Below are 21,812 nucleotides of genomic sequence, written 5' to 3' on the forward strand. Positions count from 1 at the left end.
AATATATTAATTAATACTGTGGGATTTTCGAATCGATTTCTTTACTCCATTTATTTATGCCACCCTTAATATCCTTTACTTCATTGAAACCAAAATTTTCTATAAGCTTCTTCGTAGCCATTTGAGAATCATTGCCATAGCGACACATCACAAATGTATTTGTATTCTTATCGAAATTGGAAGGAAGGTACGAATCGATATTGTCCGCTTTGATGAATGTGGGATCCCATGCGATGTTGATGGAATTAGGCAATTTTGTAATTTCATATTGCTCTTTGGGTCTTACATCTATAAGTATAGAATTCTCGCCCTGTGAGCTATTAATGTAGTTGTGATATTCCTGTACACTTATCCTTAATTCTGGAGCTAGTACATTTGGATTAACTCTTCCACAAAATTCAGCATAGTCAATGTCATTATCGGAAATTGTACTTTTTAATACAGTTGGGTTATTACCACATACTGCACAATTCGCTTGCTTATTTCTCATCTTGAACACTCGTATTTGTTGTTGTGGATATCCTGAGTACATAGACAAGAAAGGTTTGAAAGTCTCATCTGTATAGAAGTCCGTAATTACTTTTATTGCTTCTAAGGCCATTGTAATTCCAATTAAGCCAATAGCTGGTCCGACAACTCCACCATCAGAACAAGATGTAACAGATCCAGGAGATGGAGGTTTGGGGTAAAAACACCTATAGCACGGACCAATTCCATGAAAGTTTAGTATTGATAATTGTCCATCTGTCTTCAACCCAGATCCACTAACAATAGTCTTCCCACATATGACAGAGACATCATTTATCAAATATCTAGTTGCTGGCGTATCTGTGCAATCTAAAATAAGATCATACTTTTCAATGATATCAAAAGCATTATCATTCGAGAGCCTAAAAGGATATGTATTAACCTTAACATGTGGGTTTAGTTTATTTATGTACCTTTTGGCAGATTCACATTTATGGATTCCGACACTTTCCGTAGTATGTAAGACTTGTCGATGTAAATTACTAATATCTACCAAGTCGTCATCAATTATACCGATTTCTCCAACTCCTGAGGCTGAAAGATAAAGCAAAGCAGGACAACCTAGACCTCCAGCACCAATGAATAATACTTTACTCTTTTTAAGTTTTACTTGTGAAATAAGAGATCCAAACTGTGGCACTATCATTTGCCTACCGTATCGTTTATATTCATCAGAAGAAAAGTACTCATCTATCTTTGGATATTTTGCATCATATTCATATTGATCGGAAACAGTTGACACGGCCGATTTACTTTCCTTAAGCTTTGCATTCTCCAATTCGAGTAGCCTTATCTTTTGCAATAAGTCCTCCCTCGATAAGTCATTCATGCTTATTTATATCATGTACAGTAATTACTTTTAGAGATGATGGATTAGGCTAAATTTTTCTTTTGTGCGAAAGGTAGCATAAACTCTACAAGGAAGGATATAAAAGAATTTTATCAATTATAAATACACGTATAAAATATGTAAAGACATTGATACAAAGTAATATCTACGCTGATTGCTGAAAGATTAAATATCAAGTTCAATCCCAAAAAACGCGTTAACAGCATTTAGACAATCTTTTGTTTAACGAAGAAACCCTTCAAGTGACGTAATTGGTAGACACATGTTCCAATCAAGACTAACAATTGAATGATAGACCATCTAACAACTCTCGAGTTAGTGGTTTCGGATTGGTCTCTGAATATAGCTTCTCTTTTCCTCATGTGTTCTTGTTCCCAGTGGATTTCTTCCAACTTCTTGTTTAAATTTTGGACCTTCAAAGTTAAGGCATCAACTCTGTGGGTAGACTTGGAGTCAATGTAGTCATGGGAAGAACCGGTAGCAACATCAAAGAAAATACGGTGTGCCTTATTGCTAGAACCATCCGAGTACTTTGGGGTTAAGCAGAATTTATGCTCACCAGAATCCAAAGATGTGAACGTAAATTTACCGTTTGGATTAGACTTTTGGTCTACAACCTTGTGGTCATTGTCAAAGGTTTCCTACGTTTTGTTAGTAATTCATGCTATATTTTCACCTAGCTTTTCACTTAGCTTTTCACCTGGCTTTTCGCCCAGCTTTTCACCAGCTCGGCACTTCCCCAAGTTTTATGCCCATTATGTAGCATAATCTGTGAATTTCATCAAAAAAAATCAAGTACTTACTTCAACAGTAATCTGCAATTGTAAATTGTGGTTCTTAACATAATCTCCGTTGTTGGTCAATTCGGTGGCATCTATTTTACCAACGACTAATGTGTCCTGACTTAATTCTTCAAAGAAGCATCTAGTTTCACCAGTTTTCAAATAGAAATGTAAACCGTTGGTGAATTGAACTAACACCAATAACGCAGTTATAAACGTAGCAATAAAAGACTTCATTATTGACTAATCAACACCTAATTCTAATAAATTTCTATTATGAAGTTTTATACATTGAAATTTGATTCGAAAATTAACGCGTGTTCACATCAACGCACAAAAGTCGTACCCAAGTTTGCGTAATGCGTACTAAGGGGTTCCTTAATAACGATATAAATACTATCAATTGAACAAAGGGAAGTAGCCATGGGATACGTGTTACAAGTAGATTTTAAAATGAATGGACCATTCGGGGACGAAATGGCGGAGCAATTCAGTGGTTTAGCAAAAAGTATCAATGAAGAGGAAGGGTTCATGTGGAAAATTTGGACAGAAAGTCCCGAAAGAAATGAAGCTGGTGGAATCTACGTTTTCGAAACTAAAGAAACAGCAGAAAAATATTTAGATATGCACTCAAAGAGATTAGCTGGGTTTGGAGTTACGGGTGTCAATGCAAAAATCTTTGCTATAAATTCTAAACTTAGTGAGATCACTAATGGTCCAGTAAAACAATAGGTTGTAAAATTTGAGGAACCGATTATATGCGAGTTGCGATTTGTAGCTCAATGATGCAAATATAGTTATATATTATGTATTTAGTATTTAGTTTACTTCTTATTATGCTTACGTTTCAATTTATTCACCAAGTTATTAAGATCGTTTGAGTTGTGTTCATTTGTAGCATGCTTCTTCTGCTTCTTAGTACCTTGCTTAGCTGGCTCATTAAGGTTTCTTTTCGAACGTTCCTGTAAGATCTTCTTCATTGTATTAGTCTTTTTGAATTCACTGCTTGTAGGATCAATGGCGTAGTCATGGCTTTCGAAGATTTCCTTGAAACGAGGATCGTTCAAATCTGCCTTGAAGTCGTCTTGGACCATTTCATTGTCAATGTTCTTCTTATTCTTCTTGCCCTTTCTGTTCTTCTGCTTCTCCAGTTTGATGACGTCCTTCATGTTGAAGTGGTGAGCCTCATTATCGCCATTTTCTTCGTCCATCATGACCAATTCCAATTGAGCCTTCGTTTTATCATCATCGTCACGAGAAACCTTACCCTTTGATTTTTTGCCTTTGGTTACCTTAGCAGTATTCTCGGTATCCTTTTGATCATCATTTTCTTCTTCTTGAGTCTGCTTGAACTTCTCCATTCTACGCTTACGACGTTCCTTTTCTTTACGCTTGTATGCAGCAATGGTAGATTCTTCCTGTTCCTCTTCTTCCTCGGGTACCTTACCTTCGGCTTCGTTTAATGCAGGGTTGAAAGTAATTTCCATGTCTACATCTTCTTCTTGGTTATCTGCCTCCTTTTTGTTAAATCTGTTACCTAATAAGCTTTGATACTTATTCTTTAAATCGTTATTGGTAGTTTCGTTCTCACTTTCATCACTATCGGAGGCAAGGTACGCTTTGAAATCCATTTCGTCGATTTCCTTCTGCGAAAATTGTCTTGTCGAAACGTTCAATCTTTCCTTCGGAGTCTCGTCCCATGTCAACTTGACCTTGGAATGTTGCAATGCATCCGTCACGAAAGTAGAATTTGGTTTATAATTAGATGGAATCTTTGTACATACATCGTTCGACTCGCTTTCATCAAAGTCCATTCCTTCTGGGATGTATCTTAAATCGAATATGTTGGCTGTGGACTCGTATTCGGTACCATCACAGTTGTCGTAAATCTTCTTTGCAGTCGAGACAGAATCACATCTAACGACAGCATAATAGTATCTCAATCTCTGTAATTGGTATCGACGTAATGCTTTACTATCGTAATCTTCTTCTCCATCATCCTCTTGATATAATTTACGTGCAGCCTTTTCTAAGTCATCTTTGTTATTGACGTCAATTTCGGAATCAGAATCATCAGAATCAGATTCCACTTTACTACGTTTGCTCTTAAATAAGTCTCTTGGTGGACCTTCGACTTCTTCTTTTTGCATTTGCTCCTTACCAAATTCGGATGGATATATACTGATGGATTTAATTGATCCTCCAGTTGGAACAAACGACAAGAAAGTTGCCATTAAGTCAACTGCTCTTAAATTATCCCAGTCCATATTGACAACTGCAAATGAGTCAGACGGTTCACCTTCCTCTGGTTTGCCTTCTTCAAGTTCGATTTCAGACTCAACTTCGGATTCGACGTCAGATTCAGAATCCAGTTCGGAGGATGAGTCCTCCTCCGACGATTCCAAACCCTCACCTCTAGCACGATCAACAAAAACGCTTTCCGCTTCATCTTCTTCATCATCATCATCCTCTTCTTCCTCTTCATCGTCACCTTCGCTTTCTACCTTGGCGAGCTTTTCTTCTTCTTCTTTTTCCTCCTCGTCTTCACTAGCCTCATCGTCACTAGATTCCTCATCTTCGTGCTTGTAGTACTTATCAAAATCTTTTCCAGAATCTTGATTCTTTAACTTTCTTCCGTATCTATCAATTTTCACCTTCTTTCCCATGGCCCCCTCATTCAATTTGCTCATCTCCTTCTTACTAAAACGATCATCAACCTTTACCTTGACATTTTTCAAGTTAGGCAAATTGAACCTGGGATCATTGTGAACCGACGAAAATCTCGAGTCTTTTATTACCGGACGGTCAGATTGCGAGGAACCTTCTTTCTTGCTTCCCTTGGCCATTCTTTCGTTCTGTTGCTGTTAAATCTTACCTTTCTCTACGCCAACTACTATCTAAAAAGACCATAATTACAAAAAAAATCGATGCGGCTCATAGCGACCATCGGGTACATGCACGACTCAACTTTCCATACCGGCTGGTTAACCAGATATTAAGATAAAAGCTCTTAGACGCAGCTTTCACTATCATTGCAACGATGATCACATAATTTTTGTAATACAACCCACAGAATCAGAATCACTTCTTGTAAAGCCGTGCTCGGTTGTGGTTTTATGCTACCGCAATCGAATTGCAAAATTTGTACATTAACAAAAATTCTCCAAGAGAAGGATATTATATTTTCACCGAAACTCTAAAATCTTTCTGTTTAACCTCCATATACACATACGTATACATATCGTGTTGTTAAAATACAGTATCGCCTAACGAAGCAAGTTATCGAATAAACCACAAATATGTATACTTCATGTGACCATAGTCACGCGTTTTTGATCGGTCACTATATATGGTCAACAAAATACCAGAAGGATGAAACAACGTTCTTTCTGAATAATAGTAGTAATTTACAGAATTTCACTTAAACAAATACAGTTGAACCATAATAAAGATGTCGTGGCAAGCATACACCGATAACTTAGTTTCCTCCGGTAAAATTGATAAAGCAGCGTTATATTCGAGAGCAGGGGACTCATTGTGGGCTCAATCATCGAACTTCCAATTGGATCCTAAAGAAATCACTGGCATTGCGAAGGGATACGATGATCCATCAGACTTACAAGCCCATGGTTTACATGTCCAGGGCCAAAAGTACATGCTTTTGAGAGCCGATGACAGATCTATCTATGGTAGACTTGATGCCGAGGGAGTTGTTGCAGTCAGAACCAAACAAGCTATCTTGATAGCCCATTACCCAGCCGGAGTTGTTGCAGGTGAAGCAACCACTGTTGTTGAAAAATTGGCAGACTATTTAATTAGTGTCAATTATTAAGGCCTGTCCGAATTCGGGCACTTGAATACCAATTTGCGTTATGTGGCCACGGGCTCTTTTCACGCTGTCATCACCATACTCTCGGTAACGGCTGTATGAGATGATGTATTATGTAGCGGGAAGTTTATAGTAACTAATATTATACAAGTATTGTAACTGTAGGGGTTTGCTACTCAAACTGTGACTACTATGTCATGATTATCGGCCTGATACCATATATATTACATTTTTACCACTCAATTCGCTCAATATATACATTATCTATAGACATTACATTCTGAAGGACTTATACCCTTGCAACGGTGCACCCTCTAGTGAAAAAACTGCAGAGCAAGCACTTCAAACAGGGTTTCTACCATTTTTGTAAGCCATTGAGAACCCATAGTCAATGAATCACTCAATTGCCTCTTGACTCGATCCAATTTCTCGAGCAATGCGTCGCCACTAATTCTGCCCGTCCTATTTCTTATGGAATGTTCATGGTGGCTCTTCGGTATAGAGCATGGTATCCTGAAGATCACGAAAATGACACAAAACCGCAAAATTCATTTTGATTTCTCACACGACTAATTTCTAAAGACTCTGTCGTTATTGGTTAATGAAAAATTGAATAAATGTTTGTATAAGAACCCGTCTTTTGATAGGATTTTTAATTAGATACACCAAGTAAAGATGTTTGCAAGAACAGCCAGAAGTACGCGTCACATAAAGAACGTATGGAGAAGAAGCTATTCGACAGAAGAACCTAAAGGTGGTAAACCTAAAGATATTGAAGTTAATGTAACCAAAATTTTCGGTATCGCTGCTTTAGCTGGGGGATTATATGTTTACAAGAATTCATCCGAAAGAAAAGAACCTCTCATAAAGACACCATTATACAATCAAGTCGATGAACGTGAAAACTTAAGAAATGAAAACTATCTTAAACGTTACAAATCATCATTCATGAAGTCATATATTAAAGACAGAGGTGGAATAGGTCAAAGACAATACAGACGTATTAGCGAAGGGGCAGTTCCAACCAATCTTATTCCAACACACTCGCCATTTGGCAACCAGTTTGGTGCTGGTATTAAAACCGATAATTTAGGTCCTCGTAAGGAGCGTATTAGAGTGTATGCTCCACTTAAATCCGACCAATAATCAATTGAAAGCATTTTAAAACCAATCATTCACTAGCCTGTGGTGTGCTATCGGACGTAGTTGTCGGGGTAGCAGCATTTGTTTATTAGGAGTATGTGGGCACAATGTCACCACACTTATATTAGATTTACAACATTGAAATTCTACATTTCTATTCTTCTATTTCATACATTTAATAAATCAGAAAGTTATTATTACACATGTAGGGAGATGCCATTTGCAGTTGAGATCACCTAATGAGAGTTCTTGATGTAATTGCCAACTCTGGGTGTGCTAGATTTACTTCCACAGAGCCACCGTTTAAGCTAAGCCATCCATCAACATTGACAATCTAATCTGAGGGAGAACAGTCTTATTCAATAGAAAATACATTTAACAGCTATTCACTTCTAAACTATTGCAAAGCTCTTAAGGTCCTCTCTATCACCTACTGATATCTTTGTTATAATTTACGCATACCAGCCACAGGTATGGGCATAAGAGCTTTTATCACGAAATTCAAGTCTGTCGTTTTCTATACTTACTCATATCCGAGTTGGCTTCCCTTGTCATTCCTGATTCGATCTTACACCTAGCCACTGACTTGCGGCGATCGCTTCTCGTCTAATATTATAGTATGACTATCTGTTATTTTCAAAGGAAATACTTAGTAGCTTCTCCGTATATAAGTACTAACTGCTTATGCCGACTACCAACTTCAATGTCCACCATACTGGGAATGTGATTCATGATTTATGTAGCACTTGTGTATTACACGACCAATGGTATTATAGTCTGCAGCAATTTCAGAAATTGCTGGCGAAACGCCAATAATGATAAGGGTATTAAAGCCAAATGTCTACCACAGTTTTTTCAGCATCTCGTGGGTGAAAATGCGTTGAAGCATAACTCGTTTCAAAAGTGGCAAAAAATCCCTGACAAATTTGGAGGTAATTATACGACTTTAAAAGGTGGTAATGTCTGATTAATTATGGCATATCTCTCTTTGTAACTTATATTCTTTATCGGATTGCGTATCACTACTTACTGAAAGAAGTTCATTTCATTTGATGTCTTGTAAATCTATGGACTTTGAGCTGAAATTTTGCGAATATTTTCGACAGGGGAAAAGATAGCAGTAAGCAACATCGCAATGTCAAAGTTGGGCCGTGGATAATTATCACAGGAGGCAAAACGTAGGAAAATAGTGACTATTATGTTTTGTAATATAGCATTCTTCAGAACAGATTTGCAACCAACAATTTTGAAATACGCTTTCTGAAATTTGTGTTCCAAATTTGCGACCTGGTATTTTAATTTGATAACGTAATTTATGATATGATGGTTGTAAACACATCATAAATTTACTGCTACAGGAGTATAGTACCAAAGGTGGGGTGACAACATTCATTGGTTGAAAGTATGAGTTAATAAGCATCCAAAATCATTACTAACTCACGTCGTAATTAATTCATATCAAGTAGCTCCTGGAGGACGATCAATCCTTCCCTATCTAGTTACTTCGACCAGAAGTGTGAGTTAAGGCGATCAAATAACGCTATCGTTAATCTCTTTATACTAACTTTTAGTAAGGCTGAAGATCGAAAAGGGAAGCACCCACTCTATTAAATGTAGGTCCCATAAATGTATGTCTCGCCTCTTTGAGATTTATATTCCTCCTTTAGGAGGAATATTTTAAGCGAATAAACTGTATTCTTTACAGACGACCACTCAATGGCTTTTATAATAACATACTGTTAAGATACATGTAATAACATACTGATGTGACATAAAAATAGAGAAAATATATCGATCTAAATGTATTACAGAATAATAGATAAGAGGGAAATCCCTTTTATGATAGCGAGTATATAAATAAAATAGACTTCTTTTTGATTTGATTGACAGGTTGAAAATTAACTAGAGCTTTGACCACCCATTGGCACCTTCAGTCCATCTGGATGTAATGAAACCACTTGCCTTCTTCAAATATTGTAGCTGGTTGTCCACTTTGGGCAGCGTATTTAGCCAGTTGTGCGAGAAAGTCTTGTTTAGTTTTCTCGAACTTTTCTTTCTTCTTTTCTTCTTTCTCCAACTGTGCTTCAAGTACTTTAATGTGGACCGCATCTTTTGCATTAGCAAGCCTGTCCTTCATATCACTGAATCTTCCCATTTTCTTTATTATAGATACAGAACCAAGGCTCGTTATTTTAGAATGTTTCGGGGAATATTTGAGATCTCATATAGCAGTTTTACGAGATCACATATAGTGGTTTGAACACGAACGACCTAATCTATGCAATTGGTCCGGTGAATTCCCAATCGTGCGTTATCTCCTTCGAACCACAACTATTATCGGCACGATCCAGGCCTACAAAATCCTACAGTTATGAAATGTACTACGTTGATATTTTGAGGACTTAATGCCTGGTTTTGATCATTGGGCATGGAGAGACATATTTACGAGGATACTAATGTGCAGTAAGTTTTACTCTAAGTATAGGGAGGGTGGTCTGGTCGTATAATCTTCGTTTTGGGTCAATATGACAAGGAAAAGACTAAAACAAAATACTCAGGCAATAGCTTTAGGATTTTCAAAGATACTGTTCCAGACATGTACATCTATATGTCTAATTTACTTAATAATTATTAATCACGAATTATTATTCGCATTTTAATTCGGCATACTTTTAACGCATACATGAATCAATTCGACTCTAGTTTAATAAACGATGCTTAGTTTTTAATAAAAATATAGAGAGTTCTTTGAAATAAATTCGTAATAGATCTACTTGTTGTAATGATTTGGTTATTTTTTTGAGGAACACTTTCTAACTACTTGTATATATTCACAACATCGACTCTACATCTGATAGAGCTGTTTAGCTTGGTATTTTGTTGCTGGCCGTATTCTTGTCAGTCGCAGATTTTGACACACCACCACTATCAATCGTTGACCAATTACCTTAACTTCTCCTCCATACTCTGAGTGGAAGTCAATTTCCAAGGATTCGGCAGCTTACTTTTATGTTTGCTAGCGAAACGGGCAATGGCAGCGAGTTTTCAAATGTTCCAATAACCGAAAACATGCTGAAAAGAAACAAACTGGCTTAAAAGGTCATAGATCAGTTGATAATAAGTGAGCTTCCATTTATAATGCAGTCTCTCTCAAAAGGTGATGGCCCTTGCCAGACTCGTCAATGACTCTCCTGAAGTTCATCAATAGTACTGTATAATTGTTTGTAAATTTAATACTAACCAGAAACAATAGCAAGAATACTAATAAGGCAGACATATCCGACTGACTGTACATTAAAAATAGATCGTGCGGGAACCTGATCCGACTGTCGACACAGTATATAATATATAATATGCCAGCCAAAATAGTATTGATTTACACATTAAAATAGCCTCAAAATGTCAATCGAGTGGAACGTTATAATCTACGATAAGCCTGGTACTGACAGAACTGAAGTCAGACCAACACATGTTGCAAACATTCCAGAATCTGTCAACAAAGGGATTGTCACCTCTGTCGGGGCAATTTACCAAGATGTTCAAAAGACCAAGTTTGCCGGTAGTGCATTCCACATTATAGCCAATTCTAAAGAAGAAATTATTGAGTTCTTAAAGAAGGACATTTACTACGAGAAAGGTATTTGGGATATTGACTCCGTTATTGCTCATCCAATTGGCGTGGCTTGTAGATTGCCTAAAAGAATGAATGGAGTAACTGTTGACTTCGCCAATTTGTAAACTTATAGTCTAAATGCAATATACGATTTCTTGAAATATAAACAGTAAGATCAAATCGCTTCGGCTAAAGGGTAAAAATTAGTATCCGAAGCCGGACAGAAGGTAGAAACTTCAGAATTTGTAGGATTGAGAAAGTAAATACCTGTACATATCAAGGTTTACGAAAACAATTACAAGGTATAGGGCAATGATGTCTTCATGTAGAATCATTTATACTGGTTCACAACTGTAAATTGTTATAGGCGCGACTTAGAACAAGTGGGCAATTGAAATCCGTCAAAGAACAGTGTTCACGACTGCAATATTCCCAATGTAAACATAACCCTTATATTATTTCAGCCCCGGCTTGTATTAAAAGCAACAACTCACCCATAAATGCATCAACGGTTGCGGGTAGAAAAGTTGCTTTTCGGATCAAAGTAATAATCCTTTCCGTATATATTACACCCATAAATATTCTTGGGGGTTTGGGTGTAGTAACATTTCAAGGTGATTACAATAGTTTTAAGCGGCTGATTAGTATAATCCAAAATTCGGGAAACAATATCATTTTACAGGCCGAGCCGGAAAGCATATATACCCACATATTATAGAAACTATAACATAAGGTTATAAATAAGACAAGCTTTCTCCGATTAAAACATATAAATTTCCTGTAATATATATTCGTACTATTTACATAAGTGATATACGTTATTCGATTGCCACTTTCTAAAAACATTTCAGATATATCTTGCTGCAAATTGAGAGCTCTTACTTCGTACATTTAATCACGATTTTAATAAGAGCAGTCGATGAATTCGAGTACCCATTACGATGATGTCTCCCAGAAATCATCAACAGTAAATGATCTGGCGGACGATAACAAAATTCCCGAGTACCATGGCTTCGATAAAGAGGTCTCTTCTGAGGTGCAAAATTTGGCCCGCATGATGAGTAGACCATCAATAGATAAGGCGTCGTCTTTGGCAAGGACATTGAGCAACATGTCTCAGGTTCCAGGGCTAAATCCGATGGCTAAAGATGAAGGAGAATTAGATCCTAGATTAGACCCTGATTCTGATAGTTTTGATTCAAAATTCTGGGTCAAAAATCTCCGGAAAATGCATAATTCAGATCCTGCGTATTACAAGCCTGCATCATTGGGGGTTGCATATAAAGACCTTAGAGCTTATGGTATTGCTACAGATGCCGACTACCAAGCCAATGTAGGTAACGTCGTTTACAAGACAATTAGTCAAACGATTAAAGGATTTTTTGACAAAAATAACGATGACGCTAAATTCGATATTTTGAAGCCAATGGATGGGCTAATCAGACCCGGAGAAGTGACAGTGGTCTTAGGTAGACCGGGTGCTGGATGTTCAACATTCCTAAAGACAATCTCATCCAATACCCACGGTTTTACCGTTGCTAAAGATTCCGTTCTTTCATATGATGGTTTAAAACCAAATGATATTATTAAACATTTTAGGGGAGATGTGGTGTACTGTGCTGAGACCGAATCTCATTTTCCTCAGTTGACGGTCGGTCAAACGTTAGATTTTGCTGCAAAATTGAGAACTCCACAAAATAGACCAGAAGGTGTTTCAAGAGAGGAGTATGCTGCCCATATGACCAAAGTAATTATGGCTACATATGGTTTATCTCATACTAGGAATACGAAAGTTGGTAATGACTTTATTAGGGGTGTTTCTGGTGGTGAACGTAAGAGAGTTTCCATAGCTGAAGTCGCATTATCGTTTGCATCATTACAATGTTGGGATAATTCGACCAGAGGTTTAGATTCTGCTACTGCCTTGGAATTTATTAAAGCATTGAAGACCTCGGCAACTGTTTTGAACGCCACCCCAATGATCGCCATCTATCAATGTTCTCAAGATGCTTACGATTTATTTGATAAGGTGATTTTGTTATACGAAGGTTACCAAATTTTCTTCGGCGATTGTAAACAAGCCAAACTATATTTCCTTGAAATGGGATATGATTGTCCGCAAAGACAGACTACTGCAGATTTTTTAACATCCTTGACAAATCCATCCGAACGTGTTGTCAGACCAGGCTATGAAAATAAGGTACCCAGGACACCAGAAGAGTTCTATACCTATTGGCAAAATTCACCTGAAAGGAAGGCACTATTGGGAGAAATTGATGACTATTTGAATAAGACTGATAATGAAGAGCGTCTCCAGCAATTCAAGGATGCACATAATACAAAACAGTCCAACCACCTTCGTCCTGCCTCACCTTATACGGTTTCATATGGTTTGCAAGTTAAGTACATAATGGGTAGAAATATTATGAGAACCAAGGGTGATCCCTCCATCACCTTATTTAGTATCTTCGGTAATACAGTAATGGGTCTTATAATATCATCCATTTTCTATAATCTAGATGATACGACTGGCTCTTTCTACTATAGAACAGTAGCTATGTTCTTTGCTGTGTTATTTAATGCGTTCTCCTCGTTGTTAGAAATTTTCGCCTTATACGAAGCTAGACCAATCGTTGAGAAGCATAAGACTTATGCCTTGTATCATCCTTCGGCAGACGCATTTGCTTCAATCATAACAGAGTTACCACCTAAGTTACTTGTTTCTATTTCATTCAATTTGGTGCTTTATTTTATGGTTAATTTCCGCCGTAATGCCGGTAACTTTTTCTTCTATTTGTTGGTCAACTTCACGGCTACATTATCGATGTCTCATTTGTTCAGAACTATTGGGTCCGCTACTAAATCGTTATCTCAAGCTATGACTCCTGCGTCCGTGCTTTTGCTTGCATTAACAATCTTTACTGGTTTTGTTATTCCTACGCCTGAAATGCTTGGTTGGTGTCGTTGGATTAATTATCTTGATCCTATCGGATACGCATTCGAAGCCTTGATTGCAAACGAGTTCCATGGACGTGACTTTGATTGTTCACAGTTTGTTCCTTCTGGCCCAGGATATCCAACTTCCGGTAATTCTATAATTTGTTCTGTTGTTGGTTCCCAACCTGGCTCCGACATTGTTAACGGTGACGACTATATAAGGGGGTCGTATGAATATTACTTTAGCCACAGATGGAGAAACTGGGGTATTGTTGTGGGGTTTGTTGTTTTCTTTTTGTTTGTTCATATCATTATTTGCGAGTATAATAAAGGTGCTATGCAGAAAGGGGAAATATTATTGTTTCAAAGAAGTGCCTTGAAGAAGAACAAAAGACAGAGAAAGGATATTGAAAGCGGTAACATTGAAAAAGTGGGCCCCGAATTTAATAATGAAAAGACACCCGATAACGAAATAGATAATAAATTACCTTCCTCAGGAGATATTTTCCACTGGCGTGAATTGACATATCAAGTTAAAATAAAATCTGAAGATAGAGTGATTTTGAATAGCGTTGATGGTTGGGTCAAGCCTGGTCAGGTTACTGCTTTGATGGGTGCTTCTGGTGCTGGTAAAACCACTTTGTTAAATGCATTGTCTGACAGATTAACGTCTGGTGTTATTACATCTGGGGTTCGTATGGTCAATGGTCATGAATTAGATGCTTCTTTTCAACGATCAATTGGGTATGTTCAACAACAAGATCTCCATCTTCAAACTTCGACTGTACGTGAAGCTTTGACATTTTCCGCATACTTAAGACAACCTAAATCTGTACCAAAATCAGAAAAAGATTCATATGTTGATTATATTATTCGATTATTAGAAATGGAAAAGTATTCTGATGCTGTCGTAGGGGTGTCTGGTGAAGGTTTAAATGTTGAACAAAGAAAGAGATTAACCATTGGTGTCGAATTGGTTGCCAAACCGAAATTATTGGTTTTTCTTGATGAACCCACTTCTGGTTTAGACTCGCAGACAGCTTGGTCTATTTGTAAGTTGATCCGTAAATTAGCAGATCACGGACAAGCTATTTTATGTACTATTCACCAACCATCTGCTATTTTATTGAAAGAATTTGACAGATTATTGTTTTTACAAAGGGGTGGTAAAACAGTCTATTTTGGCGACCTTGGTGATAACTGCCAAACATTGATTGATTACTTTGAAAAGTACGGAGCACCAAAATGTCCACCAGACGCTAATCCAGCAGAATGGATGTTGGAAGTTATCGGTGCTGCTCCCGGAAGTCATGCTAGTCAAGACTATTATGATGTCTGGATGAATTCTACTGAGTACAGGGAAGTAAAGGGGGAATTGGATGTCATGGAACAAGAATTAGTAAAGAAACCAAAGGATGATTCGCCTGAGAGTATGAAAACATTTGCAGTGCCTATGTGGCAACAGTATATAAATGTAACGCACAGAGTCCTTCAACAGTATTGGAGAACACCTTCATATACTTATTCAAAGGTATTAATGTCGATTTTCTCGTCTTTGTTTAATGGATTCGCTTTCTTTAAAGCAAACAACACTATGCAAGGATTACAAAATCAAATGTTTTCTGTCTTCATGTTTTTCGTTATTTTCAATACCCTAACCCAGCAATATTTACCAAACTATGTTTCTCAGAGAGATTTATACGAAGCTAGAGAAAGACCATCCAAAACCTTTTCCTGGGTTGCCTTCATTACAGCTCAAATCACTGCTGAGATTCCATGGCAGATTCTTACAGGAACCCTTGCTTTCTTTTGTTGGTACTATCCGATTGGTCTTTATGGTAATGCTGAAGCTACTGATACAGTATCCCAAAGAGGTGCCTTAATGTGGATTATAATTGTCTTGTTCTTCATATATTGTTCTACCATGGCACAATTATGTATCTCGTTTATGGAGGTAGCCGATAATGCAGCAAATTTGGCGTCCTTATTATTCACAATGTGTTTAACCTTCTGTGGTATTTTAGCATCCCCAGACGCTATGCCAGGCTTTTGGATTTTCATGTACAGATGTAATCCTTTCTCGTATTTGGTATCAGCAATCTTATCCGTTGCTCTTCAAGATTCTAGTGTTACTTGTTCAGATAAGGAGTTACTAAGATTCGAACCAGAAGGTGGCCAAACCTGTGGTGAATACATGCAATCATACATACAGAATGCAGGTGGTTATTTGATTAGCAACGATACTACAGGAAGTTGCGAGTATTGTACCATTTCTTCCACAAACGTATTTTTAGAAAGCGTCAGTGTTGATAAAACCAAGAGAAGCCGTGATATTGGAATCTTCTTTTGTTTTATCGTTATCAATATGATAGGTACAGTATTTTTCTACTGGCTTGCTAGAGTACCAAAGCGCAGTAGACAAAAATAATGTAACGATAAAAATCCCTGATGTCTCAATTGAGCTTTCGATGCAATTAAGAATTCATATAACCCAGCTTAATATTTTTATTACCGTTCAGTATTTTTATATATATGTTTAAATAAAATTCAATTTAACTTTATTAGTCTATATGACGACACAAATTAGTGGGTCTTCGTGACACATATTTATTTTTACCAACACTAAAGGTTATCCATGATTAATGCAAGATAATAATACGCAGTCGCTCATCAAAATAGAACTTCATAGTTCCAAATTAGGCACATTATATGCCAAGCCGCCGTTCATGAATATTTAGCTAATAGAGTTTGGTCTAACCTTATTCTATTGTGGTATAAGTATACTAGCTTCCCCAACTACTTGGTGTTATTTATGATTGATAGTAAGGCTTCGAACAGCAACTTGGCTTATTTTAATATTTAATATTAATAAAAATATAATACAGTTGTTCGTTTGGACATTCGTATATGATTAAGATCGCATTCGATAAAAACAATCTATTAATACATAATATTAAAAACAATCAAGGGGCAAATTCAAACATTCGTTAAAAAGTTGAAATATTTGATAGTATGACAGACGATAACGAAGTCCCAAACTATCGGGGGTTTGATGAAGGGGTTTCATCTGAAGTGCAAAATTTTGCCCGCTCGATGAGTAGACCATCAATAGATAAAGCGTCGTCTTTGGCACGAACATTGAGCAACGTGTCACAAGTTCCAGGAGTCAATCCTATGTCGAAGGAAGAAGATATTGATCCAAGGTTAGATCCTGATTCAGATAATTTTGATTCAAGGTTCTGGGTCAAAAATCTCCGGAAAATGTATAATTCTGACCCCGCGTATTACAAGCCGTCGTCATTAGGGGTAGCATATAAGGATCTTAGGGCGTATGGTATTGCCACAGATGCTGATTATCAGTCCAATTTTGGAAATGCTGCTTACAAAGTTGTTGCGAGAACAATCAGAAGATTTATGGATAGAAATAATGAAGCCGCTAAATTCGATATTTTGAAGCCAATGGATGGGCTAATCAGACCCGGAGAAGTGACAGTGGTCTTGGGTAGACCGGGTGCTGGATGTTCAACATTCCTAAAGACAATTGCAGCTCATACATACGGTTTTACCATTGATAAGAACTCTGTTCTTTCATATGACGGTTTAACCCCAAAAGATATTATTAAGCATTTTAGAGGAGATGTAGTGTATTGTGCTGAGACCGAATCTCATTTTCCTCAGTTAACTGTTGGTCAAACGTTAGAGTTTGCTGCAAAATTGAGAACACCGCAAAATAGACCAGAAGGTGTGTCTAGAGAGGAGTATGCTGAGCATTTAACGAAGGTTGTAATGGCTACATATGGTTTATCTCATACTAAGAATACGAAAGTTGGTAATGACTTTATTAGGGGTGTTTCTGGTGGTGAACGTAAGAGAGTTTCCATAGCTGAAGTCGCATTATCGTTTGCATCATTACAATGTTGGGATAATTCGACCAGAGGTTTAGATTCTGCTACTGCCTTGGAATTTATTAAAGCATTGAAGACCTCGGCAACTGTTTTGAACGCCACCCCAATGATCGCCATCTATCAATGTTCTCAAGATGCTTACGATTTATTTGATAAGGTGATTTTGTTATACGAAGGTTACCAAATTTTCTTCGGCGATTGTAAACAAGCCAAACTATATTTCCTTGAAATGGGATATGATTGTCCGCAAAGACAGACTACTGCAGATTTTTTAACATCCTTGACAAATCCATCCGAACGTGTTGTCAGACCAGGCTATGAAAATAAGGTACCCAGGACACCAGAAGAGTTCTATACCTATTGGCAAAATTCACCTGAAAGGAAGGCACTATTGGGAGAAATTGATGACTATTTGAATAAGACTGATAATGAAGAGCGTCTCCAGCAATTCAAGGATGCACATAATACAAAACAGTCCAACCACCTTCGTCCTGCCTCACCTTATACGGTTTCATATGGTATGCAAGTAAAATATATTATAAAGAGAAATATTATGAGAACTAAGGGTGATCCATCAATTACCATATTCGGTGTCTTTGGTAATATCGTAATGGGTCTTATTATTTCGTCAATTTTCTATAATCTAGAAGATAACACCGGCTCTTTCTACTATAGAACAGCAGCGATGTTCTTTGCTGTGTTATTTAATGCGTTCTCTTCCATGTTGGAAATCTTTTCTCTTTATGAGGCAAGACCAATTGTGGAGAAGCATAAGACTTATGCCTTGTATCATCCTTCAGCAGACGCATTTGCTTCAATCATAACGGAGTTACCACCTAAGATATTTACTTGCCTTGCATTCAATTTGGTGCTTTATTTTATGGTTAATTTCCGCCGTAATGCCGGTAACTTTTTCTTCTATTTGTTGGTCAACTTCACGGCTACGCTATCAATGTCTCATTTGTTCAGGACTATTGGATCTTCTACTAAATCCTTATCTCAAGCTATGACTCCTGCGTCGATTCTTTTGCTTGCATTAACAATTTTTACTGGTTTTGTTATCCCAACACCAAAAATGCTTGGTTGGTGTCGTTGGATAAATTATCTTGACCCTATCGGATATGCATTCGAAGCCTTAATTGTAAACGAGTTCCATGGACGTGACTTTGACTGCTCACAGTTTGTTCCTTCTGGCCCAGGATATCCAACTTCCGGTGACTCTATAATTTGTTCTGTTGTTGGTGCAGTAGCTGGTAGGGATTATGTTACTGGAGATGCTTACATTAACGAGCAATATGTATATTATTGGAGTAATAGATGGAGAAACTGGGGGATTGTTGTAGCCTTTGTTGTTTTCTTTTTAGTTGTGCATATTATGATATGTGAATATAATAAAGGTGCTATGCAGAAAGGAGAAATATTATTATTCCAAAGAAAGGCCCTAAAGAAAAACAAACGTAGGAGAAATGATATTGAAAGTGGTAACATTGAAAAGATAAGCCCGGATTACAATAATGATAATGTGACCGATAATGAGATGGAGAGCAAATTACCATCAGCCGGAGACATATTTCATTGGCGTGAATTGACATATCAAGTTAAAATAAAATCTGAAGAAAGAGTGATTTTGAATAGCGTTGATGGTTGGGTCAAGCCTGGTCAGGTTACTGCTTTGATGGGTGCTTCTGGTGCTGGTAAAACCACTTTGTTAAATGCATTGTCTGACAGATTAACGTCTGGTGTTATTACATCTGGGGTTCGTATGGTCAATGGTCATGAATTAGATGCTTCTTTTCAACGATCAATTGGGTATGTTCAACAACAAGATCTCCATCTTCAAACTTCGACTGTACGTGAAGCTTTGACATTTTCCGCATACTTAAGACAACCTAAATCTGTACCAAAATCAGAAAAAGATTCATATGTTGATTATATTATTCGATTATTAGAAATGGAAAAGTATTCTGATGCTGTCGTAGGGGTGTCTGGTGAAGGTTTAAATGTTGAACAAAGAAAGAGATTAACCATTGGTGTCGAATTGGTTGCCAAACCGAAATTATTGGTTTTTCTTGATGAACCCACTTCTGGTTTAGACTCGCAGACAGCTTGGTCTATTTGTAAGTTGATCCGTAAATTAGCAGATCACGGACAAGCTATTTTATGTACTATTCACCAACCATCTGCTATTTTATTGAAAGAATTTGACAGATTATTGTTTTTACAAAGGGGTGGTAAAACAGTCTATTTTGGCGACCTTGGTGATAACTGCCAAACATTGATTGATTACTTTGAAAAGTACGGAGCACCAAAATGTCCACCAGACGCTAATCCAGCAGAATGGATGTTGGAAGTTATCGGTGCTGCTCCCGGAAGTCATGCTAGTCAAGACTATTATGATGTCTGGATAAATTCCTCTGAATATGTAACTATTAATCATGAATTGGATATTATGGAACAAGAATTAGTGAAAAAGCCAAAGGATGATTCGCCTGAGAGTATGAAGACATTTGCAGCCCCATTTTGGTATCAGTATAAATACGTCACTCAAAGGGTATTCCAGCAATATTGGAGAACGCCTTCATATACTTATTCAAAGGTTCTCATGTCGATATTTTCGTCTTTGTTCAACGGGTTTGCTTTCTTTAAGGCTGATAAATCTTTACAAGGATTACAAAATCAAATGTTTTCTGTCTTCATGTTTTTTGTTCTTTTCAATACCTTGGTTCAGCAATACTTACCTCATTTTGTCGCTCAGAGAGATTTATATGAAGTTAGAGAAAGACCATCAAGAACTTTATCGTGGTTTGCCTTCATTACTGCTCAAATCACTGCTGAGATTCCATGGCAAATTGCTTCAGGAACTCTTGCTTTCTTCTGTTGGTACTATCCAATTGGTCTTTATAGGAATGCAGAACCTACTGATGCTGTAGCCCAAAGAGGTGCCTTGATGTGGATTATTATTGTCTTGTTCTTCATCTATTGTTCTACTATGGCACAGCTATGTATCTCGTTCAATGAACTAGCGGATAATGCTGCGAATTTGTCGTCTTTATTATTCACAATGTGTTTAACGTTCTGTGGTATCTTGGCTTCATCTGATTCAATGCCGAGATTCTGGATTTTCATGTACAGATGTAATCCTTTTTCGTATTTGGTATCAGCAATTTTATCCGTTGCTCTAGCAAATTCCGATGTTACGTGTGATTATAATGAGTTATTAAGATTCAAACCTGAAGATGGGCAGACTTGCGGTGAATACATGCAAACTTATATGAGCTTTGCAGGTGGTTATTTGATTAGTAATGATACCACAGTAACTTGCGAATTTTGTACGGTTGCCTCGACAAATGTATATTTACAACAAGTGGGTGCTGATTATAGTAAGAAAAGTCGTGATATTGGTATCTTTGTTTGTTTCATCGCTATCAACATTATCGGTACTATATTTTTCTACTGGCTTGCGAGGGTACCCAAGACAAGTAGACAAAAGAATAAATAATTTCTTTTGAGCTTTATACAATATCTAATTTTAATATAATGTTGTTTAATTAATGAATATTTATTTGCGTAGCATATACATGTTTAATCATAGTATGGTCATAAATCGTCAGTCAAAGACGAATTCGAAAAGTGAAAGATATTAAAATTTAATTTGAATGGATGTCATGGTTATTTACAACGTTCTGTAAGATAAATGCAAAAGTCATCGAATGCTAAGGCCGGTTTTGTCCGTGTGAATTAAGTAGCTTGAAATCTACCATTTCCCATTGGAAGAACTGTTTGGGTCTGGAAACCTCTTAAAGCTGGTATTGTAGAATTTTGACCCATAAACATGATTCATAAAAATTGAACCTCCTTTATTAGACGTTATTTGGGTAGCAGCCTTGCTGGCTGAAAACTTGGTGGCTATAAAATCGGATGCAATAAGAAATGCTGGTGCTAGCATGAATAACACTCCATTATTGGCAAATTGTTTCATGATGTTCTTTAGTTTAGTATCTTCCGGAGATAATGCTATAATTCAATAATTTACTAAGTACGTGAATACAGTTCCTGAAAAATCACTTCTAATTTAGATATAATCTAATGGGTATTGCAATGTTTCTGAAGGCAGTAATACCTAGTAATTGACTAAAATCGATATTGGTGAAGAACCTAAGCAAAACAAGGAATATGAAAAAATCCCTTAAATCGAAAATTTTTTTCGCAGCAACGGAACGAAATT

At 37.0% G+C, this 21,812-nt stretch overlaps 12 protein-coding genes across 12 annotated transcripts; 7 read left to right on the forward strand and 5 right to left on the reverse strand. All coding sequences in view use genetic code 12, as the record gives it.

Moving 5' to 3' along the window:
• Positions 1 to 10: 10 nt before the first annotated feature.
• On the reverse strand, positions 11 to 1,357 carry DEHA2G14696g (DEHA2G14696p; the record flags this gene model as incomplete). Its single annotated transcript, XM_462179.1, has 1 exon — positions 11 to 1,357. The coding sequence occupies one exon, from the start codon at positions 1,355 to 1,357 to the stop codon at positions 11 to 13; it is 1,347 nt and encodes a 448-aa protein (XP_462179.1).
• A 227-nt stretch (positions 1,358 to 1,584) lies between these two features.
• On the reverse strand, positions 1,585 to 2,397 carry DEHA2G14718g (DEHA2G14718p; the record flags this gene model as incomplete). The annotated part of the gene is made up of 2 exons (XM_002770596.1): positions 1,585 to 2,019; positions 2,173 to 2,397. 2 exons carry the CDS (start codon positions 2,395 to 2,397, stop codon positions 1,585 to 1,587), a joined length of 660 nt encoding a protein of 219 aa, XP_002770642.1.
• A 186-nt stretch (positions 2,398 to 2,583) lies between these two features.
• DEHA2G14740g (DEHA2G14740p) lies at positions 2,584 to 2,892 on the forward strand (the record flags this gene model as incomplete). Its single annotated transcript, XM_462181.1, has 1 exon — positions 2,584 to 2,892. The coding sequence occupies one exon, from the start codon at positions 2,584 to 2,586 to the stop codon at positions 2,890 to 2,892; it is 309 nt and encodes a 102-aa protein (XP_462181.1).
• Positions 2,893 to 2,984: 92 nt separating this feature from the next.
• DEHA2G14762g (DEHA2G14762p) lies at positions 2,985 to 5,006 on the reverse strand (the record flags this gene model as incomplete). The annotated part of the gene is made up of 1 exon (XM_462182.1): positions 2,985 to 5,006. The coding sequence occupies one exon, from the start codon at positions 5,004 to 5,006 to the stop codon at positions 2,985 to 2,987; it is 2,022 nt and encodes a 673-aa protein (XP_462182.2).
• A 605-nt stretch (positions 5,007 to 5,611) lies between these two features.
• On the forward strand, positions 5,612 to 5,992 carry DEHA2G14784g (DEHA2G14784p; the record flags this gene model as incomplete). The annotated part of the gene is made up of 1 exon (XM_462183.1): positions 5,612 to 5,992. One exon carries the CDS (start codon positions 5,612 to 5,614, stop codon positions 5,990 to 5,992), a length of 381 nt encoding a protein of 126 aa, XP_462183.1.
• A 672-nt stretch (positions 5,993 to 6,664) lies between these two features.
• On the forward strand, positions 6,665 to 7,135 carry DEHA2G14806g (DEHA2G14806p; the record flags this gene model as incomplete). The annotated part of the gene is made up of 1 exon (XM_462184.1): positions 6,665 to 7,135. The coding sequence occupies one exon, from the start codon at positions 6,665 to 6,667 to the stop codon at positions 7,133 to 7,135; it is 471 nt and encodes a 156-aa protein (XP_462184.1).
• Positions 7,136 to 7,862: 727 nt separating this feature from the next.
• Positions 7,863 to 8,099, forward strand: DEHA2G14828g (DEHA2G14828p; the record flags this gene model as incomplete). The annotated part of the gene is made up of 1 exon (XM_462185.1): positions 7,863 to 8,099. One exon carries the CDS (start codon positions 7,863 to 7,865, stop codon positions 8,097 to 8,099), a length of 237 nt encoding a protein of 78 aa, XP_462185.1.
• Positions 8,100 to 9,062: 963 nt separating this feature from the next.
• On the reverse strand, positions 9,063 to 9,269 carry DEHA2G14850g (DEHA2G14850p; the record flags this gene model as incomplete). Its single annotated transcript, XM_002770598.1, has 1 exon — positions 9,063 to 9,269. One exon carries the CDS (start codon positions 9,267 to 9,269, stop codon positions 9,063 to 9,065), a length of 207 nt encoding a protein of 68 aa, XP_002770644.1.
• A 1,262-nt stretch (positions 9,270 to 10,531) lies between these two features.
• On the forward strand, positions 10,532 to 10,870 carry DEHA2G14872g (DEHA2G14872p; the record flags this gene model as incomplete). Its single annotated transcript, XM_462186.1, has 1 exon — positions 10,532 to 10,870. The coding sequence occupies one exon, from the start codon at positions 10,532 to 10,534 to the stop codon at positions 10,868 to 10,870; it is 339 nt and encodes a 112-aa protein (XP_462186.1).
• Positions 10,871 to 11,664: 794 nt separating this feature from the next.
• On the forward strand, positions 11,665 to 16,110 carry DEHA2G14894g (DEHA2G14894p; the record flags this gene model as incomplete). The annotated part of the gene is made up of 1 exon (XM_462187.1): positions 11,665 to 16,110. The coding sequence occupies one exon, from the start codon at positions 11,665 to 11,667 to the stop codon at positions 16,108 to 16,110; it is 4,446 nt and encodes a 1,481-aa protein (XP_462187.2).
• Positions 16,111 to 16,694: 584 nt separating this feature from the next.
• Positions 16,695 to 21,086, forward strand: DEHA2G14916g (DEHA2G14916p; the record flags this gene model as incomplete). The annotated part of the gene is made up of 1 exon (XM_462188.2): positions 16,695 to 21,086. One exon carries the CDS (start codon positions 16,695 to 16,697, stop codon positions 21,084 to 21,086), a length of 4,392 nt encoding a protein of 1,463 aa, XP_462188.1.
• A 255-nt stretch (positions 21,087 to 21,341) lies between these two features.
• On the reverse strand, positions 21,342 to 21,566 carry DEHA2G14938g (DEHA2G14938p; the record flags this gene model as incomplete). Its single annotated transcript, XM_462189.1, has 1 exon — positions 21,342 to 21,566. One exon carries the CDS (start codon positions 21,564 to 21,566, stop codon positions 21,342 to 21,344), a length of 225 nt encoding a protein of 74 aa, XP_462189.1.
• Positions 21,567 to 21,812: the final 246 nt, after the last annotated feature.

This window comes from Debaryomyces hansenii (assembly GCF_000006445.2).
Source record: "Debaryomyces hansenii CBS767 chromosome G complete sequence".
NCBI classification, from domain to species: Eukaryota; Fungi; Ascomycota; class Pichiomycetes; order Serinales; family Debaryomycetaceae; genus Debaryomyces; species Debaryomyces hansenii.